The sequence below is a fragment of the Erigeron canadensis genome, chromosome 8 (assembly GCF_010389155.1).
Source record: "Erigeron canadensis isolate Cc75 chromosome 8, C_canadensis_v1, whole genome shotgun sequence".
NCBI classification, from domain to species: Eukaryota; Viridiplantae; Streptophyta; class Magnoliopsida; order Asterales; family Asteraceae; genus Erigeron; species Erigeron canadensis.
This window is the reverse complement of record NC_057768.1, coordinates 10749013-10764674: the sequence shown is the minus strand read 5'-3', so window position 1 is coordinate 10764674 and position 15662 is coordinate 10749013. Positions and strand designations below refer to the sequence as shown.

The 15662-nt window shown below is 34.1% G+C and overlaps 1 protein-coding gene across 1 annotated transcript; it reads left to right on the top strand.

Annotated features, from left to right (window-relative positions):
- Positions 1–11556: 11556 nt before the first annotated feature.
- Positions 11557–14659, top strand: LOC122579043 (protein SRG1-like). Its single transcript, XM_043751131.1, has 4 exons — positions 11557–11946; positions 13376–13623; positions 13913–14237; positions 14320–14659. Exons 1-4 carry the CDS (start codon positions 11698–11700, stop codon positions 14560–14562), a joined length of 1065 nt encoding a protein of 354 aa, XP_043607066.1. The 5' UTR covers positions 11557–11697; the 3' UTR covers positions 14563–14659.
- The last annotated feature ends 1003 nt before the right edge of the window (positions 14660–15662 follow it).

The window sequence follows — 15662 nt, the reverse complement described above, 5'->3', positions numbered from 1 at the left end:
GAAAGGTGATGAAGGTTACTTTGTTGGTTATTCCAAGACATCAATTGCCTATCGAATCTACAATTGCCGAACAAATACAATTCAAGAAACAATGAATGTTTGGTTTGATGAGATGTCGGGCATGATTTTCGAGCAAGAAAGTTTGCTACCAACAAATAATGGTCCAAGTGATTCAAGTACTTCATCAAGGACTTCTACTTTAGCATCCAAATTCAAGAAGTTTCCAGCTCCAACGAGTGATGAGTTGCTACTTCATGATGAGGAACCTCAAGTCATCATTGAACCAATTCCGAACAATGATCCAGTTCCTTACAACCTTCATGAATCATCATCAAGTTCTGCTGAGCAAGTTGCTACTTCTTCATCCTCTTCTAATGATTCTTCTTCTCAATCGTCTCCTGATAATTCCTCTCCAGTGAATACTCAAGAATAACCTACCCAATTTACCCAGACTACCAATCCGATAAACACTCCAAATGTATATGTGCCTCTTGACTTCGATCATCCATCTTACGAGGAAGCTGTTCTACCAAGCTATGATTCCATCTCTCAGCAAAACTCTGGTTTTAATGATGATGATGTTGATGTCAATCTTCAAGATCCTCTTCCTCATGATCGCAAATGGTCACGTATGCGAAAAGATCATCCTGTTGATAACATTATTGGAGATCCACAAGCCGGAGTAACTACTCGTACCTCAGTGAATGAGTGTCTTGTGGCACTTTCTCTTAGCAACATTGAACCCAAAACTGTTTCTGAAGCTCTTCGAGATCCAGAATGGGTCAAAGCTATGCAAGACGAACTCGCTCAGTTTGAGAGACTGAAAGTATGAAGATTATTTCCTAACCCAAGGAAAAATGAACCTATTGGTACAAAGTGGATTTTCAAGAATAAGAAGGATGAGAATGGAGTGGTAGTAAGGAACAAAGCAAGATTAGTCGCAAAGGGTTATTGCCAACAACCTGGTGTTGATTTCGACGAAACTTTTGCTCCAGTTGCAAGAATGGAAGCCATTCGGATCTTCTTAGCTTATGCTGCATTCAGAAACTTCACTGTGTTTCAAATGGATGTGAAGACAGCTTTCTTGAATGGTGATCTCAAAGAAGAAGTTTACGTTGAACAACCAGAAGGTTTTGTTGATCCCAAAAGACCAAACCATGTCTACAGGTTAGACAAGGCTCTCTACGGTCTTAAGCAAGCACCCCGAGCATGGTATGATTCCTTATCTACTTTCTTGATTAGAGGTGGCTTTACCAAAGGCACAATTGACCCTACCCTATTCATTCGCAAACAAGGTAAGCATGTTCTTTTTGTCCAAATATATGTTGATGACATTATCTTTGGGTCAACCAGTTAAACATTTTGTCGAAACTTTTCATCTCTAATGGTTAATCATTTTGAAATGAGCATGATTGGGGAAATGAACTACTTTTTGGGTCTTCAAATCAAACAACTACCAAATGGTATTTTCATATCACAAGGTAAGTATATTCATGACATGTTGAAAAAGTTTGAGATGACTACTTGTTCTTCAATTTCAACTCCAATGGCTGCTCGTACAAGTATTAATGCTGATAAAAATGGGAAACCATTTGACCAAAAGAGATATAGAAGTATGATTGGTTCATTGTTGTATCTTACAGCATCTCGCCCAGATATAATGTTTGCAACATGTATGTGTGCTAGGTATCAAGCTGCTCCAACTGATTTACATTTTCAAGCTATGAAACGAATATTTCGTTATCTGAAGGGTACACCCAATTTAGGTCTCTGGTATCCAAGAGATACTGGATTCAATTTAACTTCCTATTCAGATGCAGATCATGCAGGTTGTAAGCTTGATCGCAAGAGCACTTCTGGTACTTTATAATTTTTGGGTGATAAAATTGTGAGTTGGTCTTCCAAGAAACAAAATTGTGTGTCACTATCAACAGCTGAAGCTGAATATGTGGTTGCGGCTAGTTGTTGTGCTCAAGTGTTATGGATGAAGACTCAACTAACTGATTATGGTTTGAAATATGATCATATTCCCATCTATCGTGACTCTCAAAGTGCCATTGCTATTGCAGTCAACTCAGTAAATCACTCTTGATCAAAGCATATAGATGTGAGATATCATTTTCTCAAAGATCATATTGAGAAAGGTGACATCGAGCTCTACTTTGTGGGAACTGACTATCAGCTTGCAGATTTGTTCACTAAACCACTGGATGAGAAAAGATTTAACTTTCTTATTTCTAAGCTTGGCATGTTAAATCTTGAACCTTAACTTATTTTGTTCTTGATACATTCTTGAAAAACAAAATAGAAAATTTGAAAAGACAAAAATCAAATACAAAAATATAAAATTTTGAAAAATAACAAAAAGATTTTCTTAATTTTTTCCTTTTCAAAGTGGCTTGCATATATTCTGTATGCAACCCGTTCCTCATTGAGCTATTTATTTCAAAATGGCTTTTGCATACTCTGTGCATAATCCGTTCTTATTTGAAATTATTTATATTTCAAAGTTGATATAAAATGTGTTGTTATACATATAGATTGATATAAGATAACGCGGAATTGAACGCCTTTGTGTATTTCCAAGTGGTCTTATATGAATATGTATGTGTAATGGCAATTTTTCATTTGATTGAAATTGCAAACAATTCTCTTCAAGAGTCTTGATTTTGTTGCAAACAACTTCAAATTTTTCAAATGAATTTCATGTTTCAAAAAACTCTCAATTGTTGATATGAGAAGCAAAGGATTGAACGCCTTTGTGTACTCCCGAGTTGTCTCATCTTGAACAATTGATTGAGTTAAATTTGTACTTAAATGTTTTATTTGCATCCCACTTGTTGATGTAAGATGCAAAGGATTGAACGCCTTTGTGTACTCCTGAGTAGTCTTACTATGAACATTGTTGTTGACGCAAAAATTTGTGTTCATTAAAATCTTGTTCACTTTTAGACTCTTTTTGACTTCACAAAAACCAATTTTTGCTCTACCTTTCTTTGAAAACTTTCAAGATCTACCTTATAGATTAAGGGGGAGTTTGTGATTTCAAAAATTCAAAACTTCAAATGTGTTTTCAAATCATTTTCTTACACACATTTGATGATTTTCAAATGATTTTCATCAATTGAAGTTCGGTGTTTAGTTTGCACTTGAGCGATTCGTTCACTTCATGAACTTCATCATCACCGATGAGTTCTAACCCCGGAGTATTCACTTCTTTCTTTAGATTGTAAGGGTATTTTGAGTGATGATGATTTCGTGCAACTAGGATGGAGGGAGTAAAGTCGAAAAGTTAGAGGTTATGGTGATATGTTGTGAGAAAAGGGTTAAAAGAATTGATACCCTTCCCTAAAACTCTCAAATCGCCGGGTAAAACACATTTATATCGGATGTCATTTGTTGATATCTTGATTAAGACTTCATAGACCCAATGAAGCGATGCACATCTTTACCTAACCACTCAAGTGTTTCTTAACAAATACTTGTTTTATTTCTCACGGAGATTTTCACATTTCTATTGACTCTTCATTTGGAAGATGTTGATATTGAATAAGGGCGACATTCTGCTCCGGTCCCCGACTTCATTTGATCACGTTGTGTCTAGAGCTATCTTGATCATTAATTTGATCATTTTTCATTTCCCTAAGACACATTCGAGTCATATCTTTGTGATATAGTTGCTTATCTATGTGATATAGCCGAAACATTTGTAGTGATATCTTAAATGATATTCCACGATGATCAAATGGAAATCCTACCAATGCTAACATCTTTTCCAACATTGAACGTAGGTCTCATAATTACATTTCTGTAATTTTTGAGTAAACGAGAAGTCTAACAGTGACCTCAGTTCTTACCTAAACGTCTTTAAGGATAGTAGATTGTGGTTATCGAACGCCTTAGGTGACACTGACCATGATTTCTATTCTTTGAAGCAATCTCGTAGTTGAAAAGCTACAAGATCGAACTATCTTAGAAAATTGCTTTGTGCATAATTCAATGATACATAGGAAATCCGAAAATAGTCATACATTTCTTTCGGTCATTTCATTAATCCTTTTGATTTTTGAACATGTTAACGGATCATCCTTATCCGGTCTTTCATTTCTTATCTCACAAACACAAAAACCACCATGCAAGAGGTTTCTTTTAGCATTTTATCAATCAATGTTTGCATAATGACATTGGTTCCCAACTTTGTCATTATGAGGGAGAGAAAAAGATTATGATTGATTGAGAAAGAAAAAGATTATTTGATGGAGTAAAGGTGGAATGAAATGAAATGTAATTGTGATTGAAAAAGAAGTGAATTTTGCCACTGAAATATGTTCTCTTGAAAGTTTTTTTGAAGGATGAGATCGAAAATAAGGATATTGTTCAAAGATGCTCCAAAATGCTTACACTCATGAATTGAGGGGGAGCATGATTAATTCAAAGTTTTGTTCAAAAGTTTACTCTCCAAAGTGTTTAAGTCAAAATGACAAAGATCAAAGCTACAAAAGTTGAAAAGATTGATTGGAAGATTCAAGACAAAGAAGTAAAACTTCGAAAGAGTCTTCATCAACATATTTCATTCAAGATCTTCAATGTCATATAATAATACTTGATCAAGAAGATTCAAGGCATATATCAAGGGGGTGAGTTTAATTTTTTTTTTGGATACTTCATTCCAAGGAAACAAATTTTCATTCAAGAATCGAAGATTGAAGAACCAAAGCCAAATTTATACCTTCCGTACTTCAAAAGACAACTCTGATTCACGGTTCAACAATTTTCAAAGATTCTAGACTCATTCATTTTATTCTCTGTTCAAACAGAACATTGAGAATTTCATCATGTTTTAACTACAAGAAGTCCAAGACCAAGATTGATTCAAGTTCTCCAGAGACAATGAGAAAGCTTTGAAGACTTGTTTCATCACACCAATTGTCTTCACCATCAGGCTCATCAACTTAATTCCTACAAGAAAAAATAACACGTACTTCATTCATTACAATATATCACTAAGGGGGAGAATGTTAGAAATCCAAAAATAGTGATAAATTATAATTTAAGTTAGTGGACGTTGTTGTTGTTAAGACATGGTGAAATGATTTCTAAGGATGAGGGACTAGGAGTGTCAATTAGCTTAATTGTAGATTTAGACTATAAATACCCTCAACTCCTTAGAAATCAGAAGCCTTTCACCATTTTCTTAATTAATTTCAATCATTCCACTCCAATTCTCTCTCAATCTTCATCCCCAACCTCCAAACACACACAAACACCTTTTCACACACTGACACCATAATTGCACAAATCGAGCTCAAATTTATACTTTACAGAAGTTGATTGGGAAGCTTATCTATCTTACTATTACCAGACCAAATATAGCTTATTCTGTTCAATGTCTTAGTCAGTATATGCATGCTCCTCTTCAGTCTCATTTTAAAACTACCTTGAGAGTCTTAAGGTATCTTAAGTCTTCTCCAGGAAAAGGTATTCTTATTAAAAGAAATAATTCAAAAGGTTTGGCTGCATATTCTGATGCAGATTGGGATAAGTGTTTGACATCTAGAAGGTCTATTTCTGGCTTTTGTATTTTTCTTGATGGTAATCTAGTCTCTTGGAAAAGTAAAAAGAAGTCTACTGTGTCTAGATCTTCAGCAGAATCAAAATATAGGTCACTTGCTGCTACTACATATGAAATTATGTGAACTCTAAAATGCTTAATGATCTTAATGTGAAAGAGTTGTTACCAATTAAATTGTATTGTGATTGTAAACCTGCTATACAAATTGCTGGAAATCCAATTTTACATGAAAGAACAGAGAATTTTGAAATTGATATTCACTTAGTTAGAGAAAAAATTGTTAAAATTGATTCTGATGAACAGCCTGCTGACATTCTTACTAAAGATTTGAATATTAGAGATCATCATTATTTGTGTAACAAGTTGAATCTAAAAGATATGTTTACTACATAGTTTGAGGGGGATGTTAAAATTATACATTTAACTCAAACTATGTATTAGAAGTGTAAAAGGATACTTATTGTGTTGCATAAGTGTATTTTCAGGTTGTTGAGAGACTGCTTCTGTCACAAAGGAAAGTTAAAGGAAGGTGATGGCAAGTATGAAAGCTGGAGGACCTAATTGGAGCTATGGAGTATATATATAGCTTATCAACCCTCTTTAGGGTTAACACACATATTTTATGTATTATTGTTCTTGATATTCTCTCTCAATTTTTCTGTATTCTTAATAATAATAATAATAATAATAATAATAATAATAATAATAATAATAATAATAATAATAGGCTCCATTAATCGGGCCGACTAAACTTGTGTAAACCATTATAGATTCGTACAGAATGGTCATCCTAGGGGGTTAGATGATCCTTGATTTTGTTCGAGTATGCCTTATATTACTTGAATAGGTCAACTTTAGTGGAAGACAACCATTGCAGCATGTTAGTAAGGATTTGTTATTGTTGGCCTAAGATTTGGAAGCATATATGGTATGTATTTCCTTGGGGATCATATCTTTGGCAAAATGTGTATGAACAACTTAGCACTATGGCTAAACGTGGTGAAAAAAGTGGAAAATGGTCGTAGATATACTTTAAGTTGTTGGAGATTATGCCGATTGACAATGTAAGTGCCACAAATACTTATTTGAACCGGTTTGTATTTTTATTTTGCTTAAGCACGATTTAGTATATATTTTTTATATGTTGATAGGGCATGGACGAACAGCTTCTCACATTAACACCTACAAAGGATGAGGCTAAGACAGATTGGTGGAAAGCTAGCAAGCGGTTTTTTGATGGGGTAGATGACATGGAACCCTGACATTTCAGGTTCAAGGTTGGGATCAACCCAATTCACCGCTACCACGATCACCACCTCCTAAAGATAATCGTCAACCCAATTCTTCACCATCATCATTTCATCACCGTGATCAACCCTATTCTCCACCATCATCATTTCTTCACTTTGATCGACCCAATTCTCATCATCCCCTACGAGACCGAAAAAGATGCCACACATGCATTCCCCTCCTCTCTCTCCACATGGCAACCATGTAACATCCACTACCCAAGATACATGCTTTGCGGGATGACTTACGTTCTTTATGCGAGATAGTGTCACCGTTACAGAAGGAGGTGATTGCCTTATGACCATTATGGGAAGGGGTACGTTCTTTACGGGAGAAGGGTTGTGCTTTGCAAGCAGACATCAATGCTCTACAGTCGCTAGATCACATGGTTTAGTTTATTTCAACATTTAGTTATGTTTTTATATTGCAATATACGTTTATTTTGATATTTGTTTATGTACTCGACTTTACATAATTGCAGGAAATGGATGACATTTGCTATAGTGAGCCTCACCAGCCGTTTGCATTCATTGTTTGTTCTGTACGACGGCATATATATCCCAAACGTGTTGGACAACAATTCTCATGAATAGATCAACATCTTTATTATTGCTTTGCATGTAAACTTTACTATTTTTCATATAAGTTAGCCACAACTCACTTTCAACATCTAAACTTAGTTTTTTTTGCCACACGTAAAATTAAAACTTTGTAAGTTAACATTTTAACGGGAAGTTAGTGAATGATTCAGAGATGTCGGTGCATACTCTAAACTACGCTCTCACGACCCTCCATAACACAAATCTATCCAAACGGTTCTTTCCATCATTAATTACTTATATGAATTCATAAGAATATTTAATATAGAATTTTGAAAGAGAAATGAATTAAAAATGAAAAGATAGAGGTGGCTAGGTTACTTTCTTTATCTTTTAAGTGTAACAAGTACATAAAATCCAGCAAAAAATTTATCCATAAACCTTATCCCAAAAATTCAAAATCGCAAATCTGATTTGCAATTTGGGTTTTCAATATTGTTGTATATTTAAAGTGTTTTTTTGCGTAACCAAGTTATTTTTTTAAGATAAAGATAAAAATTGACTAAAACTGTAATTATACCTATTGTATTTTCGTTACCTATTAAATAATTTTTTAATAGTAATTTCCATGTTTATAACCTAAAATATTATGGTCACGTATTCCATACGTAATTAATTAATTATTGAGAATTGCAATTATTTTATTTTCATAAAATATTTCCATATGTTTACAAGATAATTAATTAATCAAATTAAATTAAATATAGTTAGTTGATAAACCTAAGATAATAAAATTAAGAAACTTATCTTATAGTTTAATGAGAAACCTGTCATTTTAAAAAAACATCATATGTCACATTAAAAATATTACAATCCTATTTTAACAAATTGATTGATAAACTAACAATAAATAATTTTATACGAAGTATATGTTAACCTAAATTATTTATCTTGCTATCTAACCTCAATAGCCAGGTGTTTTTCATTCCCAATTATGCCCTTTTAAACATGTATAAAAATATCAATTATTTGAAAAAATTCCAAGACATTCATTAGAATAATGAATGGACAAGATTAAAGTTGTGGTAGGAATACAAAAAGATTTTTTTTATTATTTAAGCACGAGGTTAAACAAGTCATTGTACCAGTTACTATCACTCTTAAGTCACGCCAAAAGCCACTATTCCCCTGCGAGTCCGGACTTGGGAACCCCGGACTCGATTTTCGAGTTTGAGTCCGGTGTTGGCAATCCCGAAATTACTGGTTTCATAATTTTATTTTTTTCATGAAAACTTGTTTGATAAAATACTCATATAAAAGATGTTTGTTAAAATTTCGGTAAAAAAACCTCAATCATATATATATGCTATATAGTTGTTCAGATATATATATATATATATATATATAGGGGTGGGTTAAATTAGGGACTCCTTATTTTAGGACTGTTAGGGACTCGATCTATACCGTTCATTTTCATTAGATCTAATCACCATTGATCATCTCCGGCAACATCTCCGACTATATTCATTTCCAGTGAGACTTAGACATGTGTAAGTACAACTTACACATGTGTAAGTTGAATAAAAATTATTATTCGGAGCGAGCTTCGCCCTTAAGGATATTCATAACCAAAGCTAGTGGGGTTGATAGGTCATTGAGGGTGATAGGTCATAGTGTGATAGGTCATAGAGGGTGATATGTCGTAGGGGGTGACCGGTGATGGATGATCTACCTAAAAAAATATGTACTTAAAAAACATGTGTAAGTTGCTTACACATATGTAAGTCTCGCCGGAGATGGTCGCCGTCGCCGGAGGATCATGGTGGTGGTCGGAGATGATCATGGTAGTGGTGGTGGTCATCAGAAATGATGGTGGTGGTGGCCGGAGAAGGAGGTAGAAGGAGTCCCTAACAGTCCCTAAAATAAGGAGTCCCTAATTTAAATTTTCTATATATATATATATAGGGTAGAGATCCTGGAAGAAGGTAACTTAAGGAGAGAAGGGAGAGAAGGTCCTATGAACCAATCAGAACGTGACACGTGTCAAAATGAAAAAAATGCGTGGTGGCATTTTGGTAAATAAATCAAACTTTTATGAAGTGGTTGGCCTGGGTTCTGATCAGCTTGGGTCTGGGTCAGCCTGGGTTCTGATCAGCTTGGTTGGTCAACTTGGTCAGTCTAGGTTCTGATCAGCTTGGGTTCTGGGTCAGCTTGGTTGGTTAGCATAATCAGTTTGGTCAGCTTGAGGTCTGGTCAGGTTAGGTCAGATTGGAGTCTGTTCAGGTTGGGTTAGCTTGACACAATTTACACATAATCTACACAAATGTAGATTATGGGTTTTGGGTCAGCTTGGGTTCTGGGTTGGGTCAGCTTAGGTCAGGTTTGGGTCAGCTTGGGGTCTGGTCAAGTTGGGTCAGCTTGGGGTTCGGTTAGCTTGACACAATTTACACATAATCTAAACAAATGTAGATTATGGGTTCTGGGTTTTGGGTCAGGTTTCGGTTAGCTTGGGGTCTGGTCAGGTTGGGTCAGCTTGGGGTTGGGTTAGCTTGACACAATTTACACATAATCTACACAAATGTAGATTATGGGTTCTGGGTTTTGAGTCAGGTTTGGGTTATCTTGGGGTCTGGTCAGGTTTGGTCAGGTTGTGGTTAGGTTAGCTTGACACAATTTACACATAATCTACACAAATGTAGATTACGAGTTTGGGTCAGCTTAGGGTTTGGTTGGGTCAGCTTGGGGTTCGGTTGGGTCAACTTGGGATGGGTCAGCTTGGGCTGGGTCAACTTGAGGTGGATTAGGTCAGGCTAGGTTTGAAGTCAAAATATTTATAAAAATGCCACCGCGCATATTTTTTTAGAGGCGACGTATTATACTCTGATTGGCCAATAGGATCTTCTCTCCATTCTCTCCTTAACACACCTTCTTATTTGATCTCGCTCCTATATATATATATATAGGGGTGAGTTATTTTGAGAACTCCTAAAAGAAAAAGAACTCAAGACCATTCTGGACCACACATTTTTTTCCTCTTTCTCTCTTTTCAATTAAATAATAAAATTCACCCAAATCATTCAAAATGTTCTAACTCACAAACCGTAAATCGTTAGACGAAACAAAAAGCATGGGTAGTCTTAAAATTTCGTCATCTTTCATTAGAGATCCAATTCGATATACTTTTGACGACTTTTTAATTTTCGTTTTCTTTTTGGTAGTTACACATAACTTACACATGTGTAGCTTGAACTTACAGATGTGTAGGTTGAACAAAAATTATGATTCGGAACGGGCTTCGCCCTTAAGGATATTCATAAACCAAAGCTAGTGGGGGTGATAGGTCATAGAGGGTGATAGGTCATAAGGTGATAGGTCATAGAGGGTGATAGGTCATAGGGGGTGACCAATGAGGGGTGATCTACCTAACGGGCTCCGCTCTTAGTCGTTATTCCTCCGCCATGGACTGGTGGGCTCCGTCCTTTGCTACCATGGCTCTCCCATGGATTGACGGGCTCCGCCCTTGACCTTCATTGTTTTGTACATATCTTCATTTACTAATTTATATGTGAAAACAATGATCTTACACATGTGTAGGATGAACCTACACATATGTAGGATGAACCTACACATGTGTACCTACACATGTGTAGGATGAACGCGATGGGAAAAAAAAACGAAAATTAAAATATCGTCAAATTTATATCGAATTGGATCTTTAATGAAAGAGGACGAAATTTTAAGACTACCCATGCTTTTTGTTTCGTCTAACGATTTACGGTTTGTGAGATAAAATATTTTAAATGATTTTGGTGAATTTTCTTATTTAATGGAAGAGAGAGAAAATATAAGAAAATGAGTGGTCCAGAATTATTCTCGTTTTTTTTTTTATTTGTGAGTTCTCAAATAACCCTTCTTATATATATATATATATATATATATCTTCTAGCTTACCATACATCCATGGAAAAGAACAATAATTGGTTTGTTGTTTTAGGCTACAACTTTTATCTCTTTCTTTTTAACTTTTATCCAAAATAATGCTCTGCGGATGGATGGAAAAAGAATAGTTGTCCATGGTGGCCAACTATTTGTTTTTTTAAAAAAAGGCAAAGTGTTGTGAGTTGTGACGATGCATATCACTCCAACAGACTCGTCCAAATTAAATAGCAAATTTAGAGATATAAAATAGTACGGAGTAGTAAATAATTTTGAGTGTTTCTGCATAAAATAAAAATAAAAAGCACAATCCTTCTCTCTCGTTGTAATTCTGAGAGTTATACTCAAGGTTTATGAACCATGGAACCAAAGGAAACAAATTTTGCTGGTTCACTTAAGGTTCCAAACGTACAAGAACTCTCTAAGGAATGCCTTTCAAGTGTTCCTTCCAGATATATTCGTCCCCATCAAGACCCGCCTTTCATATCATCTGTCTCTTCAAATCCTCAACTACCTATTATTGATATGGAGCGCTTAATGTCTTCGGATTTTATGCATTCAGAACTTCAAAAGCTACATTTGGCTTGCAAAGATTGGGGATTCTTTCAGGTACTCGTATATTTTTATTTACTAGTACTAATACCCGTACGAGTACGGATTAATCATATATTGCACAACTAACTTTTTATATGAACTATAAAATTTTAATATGTGTCTTTAGTATTTGTGATGATAACCTAACAATGAAATACATGTATTACAAAAATATTGGTCATTATCTAATATAACTTTGAATATTAATGCTATGACTATAAAACGTGGTTATAAAATGTATTTAGCTTCGCGAATTAATGAACGAGAATAGGTTGAAATGAAAATTTAATAGTTTGAATATCTCTACAAATATATGTTAGATGGCGAATCACAAAAAAAAGCCAAACTTTAAGTTTACCAATCTTTTATGTTCGAATAGAAGAAAACGAAACGAATTACAGACGTTGTTTGTTTGAATGAAAAGCAAGAAAACCAAGATCGGAAAAAGCGAATCTCTTTCATGTTCTGTGTTGGCGGACGAACGTTTTTCATTTTTCGTTGGATAAAGATCAAATTGCTCAAGGATCTTGTAAATATATACAATTTACGCTATTTGGAATTCGAAAACATATTACATAAACTCAATTTGATATTGGAAACAAATTAGAAACACTGGGTAGACCGGGCTACGAGTTCGCTAGATCCATGTAGTGTAATTTTTTTTGAAAAACGATGTATTATTTATTGATGCTACGGGTCAAACAAATATGGGATACTCGTCAATGTAACTAATTCTAAACTTTTGACAGATTCTCCTAATAATAAAACTTATGAAGACATACTTATGTAATTAAATGATAAATCGAAACTACCAAAGTGCCAAACATTCTTGAAAATCATTAAAAATAGCCAAAAATCTTGAAAAATCATTAAAAATCGTAACAAGTTAGTCGGTATCGTTATTTTATGTTGTATAAGGTTTGTCATAAAAAAATTTTGCTACCCGTCCCTCTCAATCATGGGTCCGTCACTGTATCATAGGATATATTATATATACTAAATATGGATATTTTTAATAGATATAGACATAAACATATAAGGCAACTATAAATTAGAAGATTAATTTATTTAAAGTTAAAATTAATATAAAGAAAAACACATGCCGATCGAAGAAAGTGTCACATGTCAATCAAGTAATTCATCAATCATGTTTTATTATATTGGTTGATATGTATTAAGATTTAGGACAACAAGGCCTCGATCTAGTGGAAAATTTTTTGCCTTTAGATTAGGGTAATGTTGTCTAGCTATATCCCCTACACCATTAAAGATGGTATTGAGTCGGGTATTCTACTTCACTTGATTAATATTTTGGACAAAAAATATATAATGTCACAGATTATGTAAAAAAAGAAAGTATTGATTGTTGACTTTAATTATATTAGTAAGATTTGTGCAGAAAATACAAAATGTTAATTTATACGTATATAACATGTCGTTGCAGTTAATAAATCATGAAGTTAGATGTTCATTGGTGGAGAGAGTCAAAGAAGAGACGCAACAATTTTTTAAATTGCCATTACATGAAAAAAGTAAATATGAGCAGAAGGAAGGAGACCTTGAAGGACTTGGACAACATTTTGTTGTATCAGAAGAGCAAAAGCTTGATTGGGCCGACATGTTCTACATCTTGACTCTTCCTACCAATATTAGAAACCCACACTTGTTACCGAAACTGCCTCAACCATTTAGGTCATTATCCACATTCGTCCCTAAGTAACTTGTTTATATTTTGATCAAGTAGCTAGCTTATTTCATATGTATATCTAGCCTCATTCATAGGCTCTCGGTATCCAGTCTGAATACCAGTGATCCGGTCCTTCGCTGTTCTAAAAAAATATATAGAAAATCTAGCCTCATTTTATTAACAAAACTTTTTTCAAAAAACAGATTGGTGAGAATATTAAAATTAATAGTATTTTGTTCACAGTGAAAGAAGTGCCCCATGTTGATGTTCTTTATAAACTTATTGTATACACAGAGATACCTTAGATGACTACTCAAAAGCAATGGAGAAAGTTGCCTTAAAAACACTAATGTTTATTGGAAAAGCCTTGAACATGGAGGATGAAGAGATGAAATCATTGTTTGAGAATGGATTACAAATGATGAGGATGAATTATTATCCGCCATGTCCACAACCCGAACAAGTTATCGGTCTTAATCCTCACTCAGATGGCATGGGTATCACTTTCCTTCTCCAAGTGAATCACGTTGAAGGTCTCCAAATAAAAAAGGATGATGTTTGGATCCCTGTTACACCACTTCCAGGTGCTTTCATTGTTAATGTCGGGGACATTATACAGGTGGTCATTTATTACTAATTTGCTGATTTTGAGATAATGGATATACATAACTAATTAAATAATACGAGTTGTTCAATTTCAGATTATCTCAAATGGGATATATAAAAGCATTGAGCACAGGGCAGTGGTGAACTCAAACAAAGAAAGGTTGTCCATCGCCACATTCTTAAGCCCAAATCTGGAAAGCGAGATAGGACCCGCACTGAGCCTCATTACTCCCGGGACACCGGCAAAATTTACAAGGATAACTACTGTTGATTACATGAAGAAATTTTACTCAAGGGAACTCAACGGAAAGAGCAACGTTGAACAATACTATATATGATATATATATCTCCTCATAAAAGGTATTTCAAAGTTTAAACTATATATGTGAATGATTGGATGACGTTTATAAAATAAATGTATTTTGATATGGAAGATATAAGCTATGTAATCATCATTTTCCTAATTATATTGTGTAGCATCATGCGTCAAATTAAAATTATTATGATTATCGACCGATAGTGTATATATTTAAATAAAACAGTTGGTTTAATTTGTTGGATACCTAGATTGACTATCATATTTTTACCCTTAAGAAATCCTTGTTTTGAGGTTATGTGGGAGGTATAACCGAAAAAAGTGCGTAACTTGCACTGCAATTACAATATATACGAAGTTAAAGAATGCTGATACCATTTCCGTACAAGAGCGAGAAATAAGCACATATCATCATGTTTAGCATATAAATAGGTTATTTAAAGCAAAAATATTTATAGAGGTTTAAAATAGATTTAGAAGAGAAGGTTCACTACTTTTCAAAAAAGAAAAGAAGGGGAGGTAAACTTGTCGTGCAATGACAGGTGTTCAATTATTCAAAGATAACCGTATTCGATATTCAAATATTCAAAGATCAGATATCCAAAAATCTAGAGTTTTTTTCAAAGTATGTATAGTTTTAAAAGTATTTATTATTTTTGTTAAACCTTAATTTAATTTAACTTTATTTATTAGGTCGAAAAATAAAATAAAATAAATCCCTATTAAACCTTTTGTCTTCTTCAACCCCCAACTAGCATAGTACCCGCGTAATGCGGCGACAGTAATAGGGAAGACGGTCTGCTTTATTAGGGATTTTGGGTAGTTACGTAAAGAAAAAAAATAAAAAAAGTCCAAAGGCAAATAAAGTATTTTAAAGACAGAAATATTTAATAGGGGCTAAGATTTGTTTTATTAGGGAGTAGAGATATTATAATTCACCTTCAGACTAACAAAAACAAATATTACGGCCCACAAACATATCAATTTGAAGATTTATTTACAATTTAACTTTTGGTGATTGGCTTATGATAACAAAAATTAATATTACCTATCTATCTATCTTTAATTACGTAAACACATATCGAGCTACGAAATGGAATGGAATAGAATCGACATGAAAGA

Coding starts and splice junctions, on each gene's coding strand:
- LOC122579043 (XM_043751131.1), top strand. CDS start 11,698: ATGGAACCAAAGGAAACAAATTTTGCTGGTTCACTTAAGGTTCCAAAC. Junction 13,624..13,912: donor AAACTGCCTCAACCATTTAG/GTCATTATCCAC, acceptor TTGTATACACAG/AGATACCTTAGATGACTACT. Junction 14,238..14,319: donor ATGTCGGGGACATTATACAG/GTGGTCATTTAT, acceptor GTTCAATTTCAG/ATTATCTCAAATGGGATATA.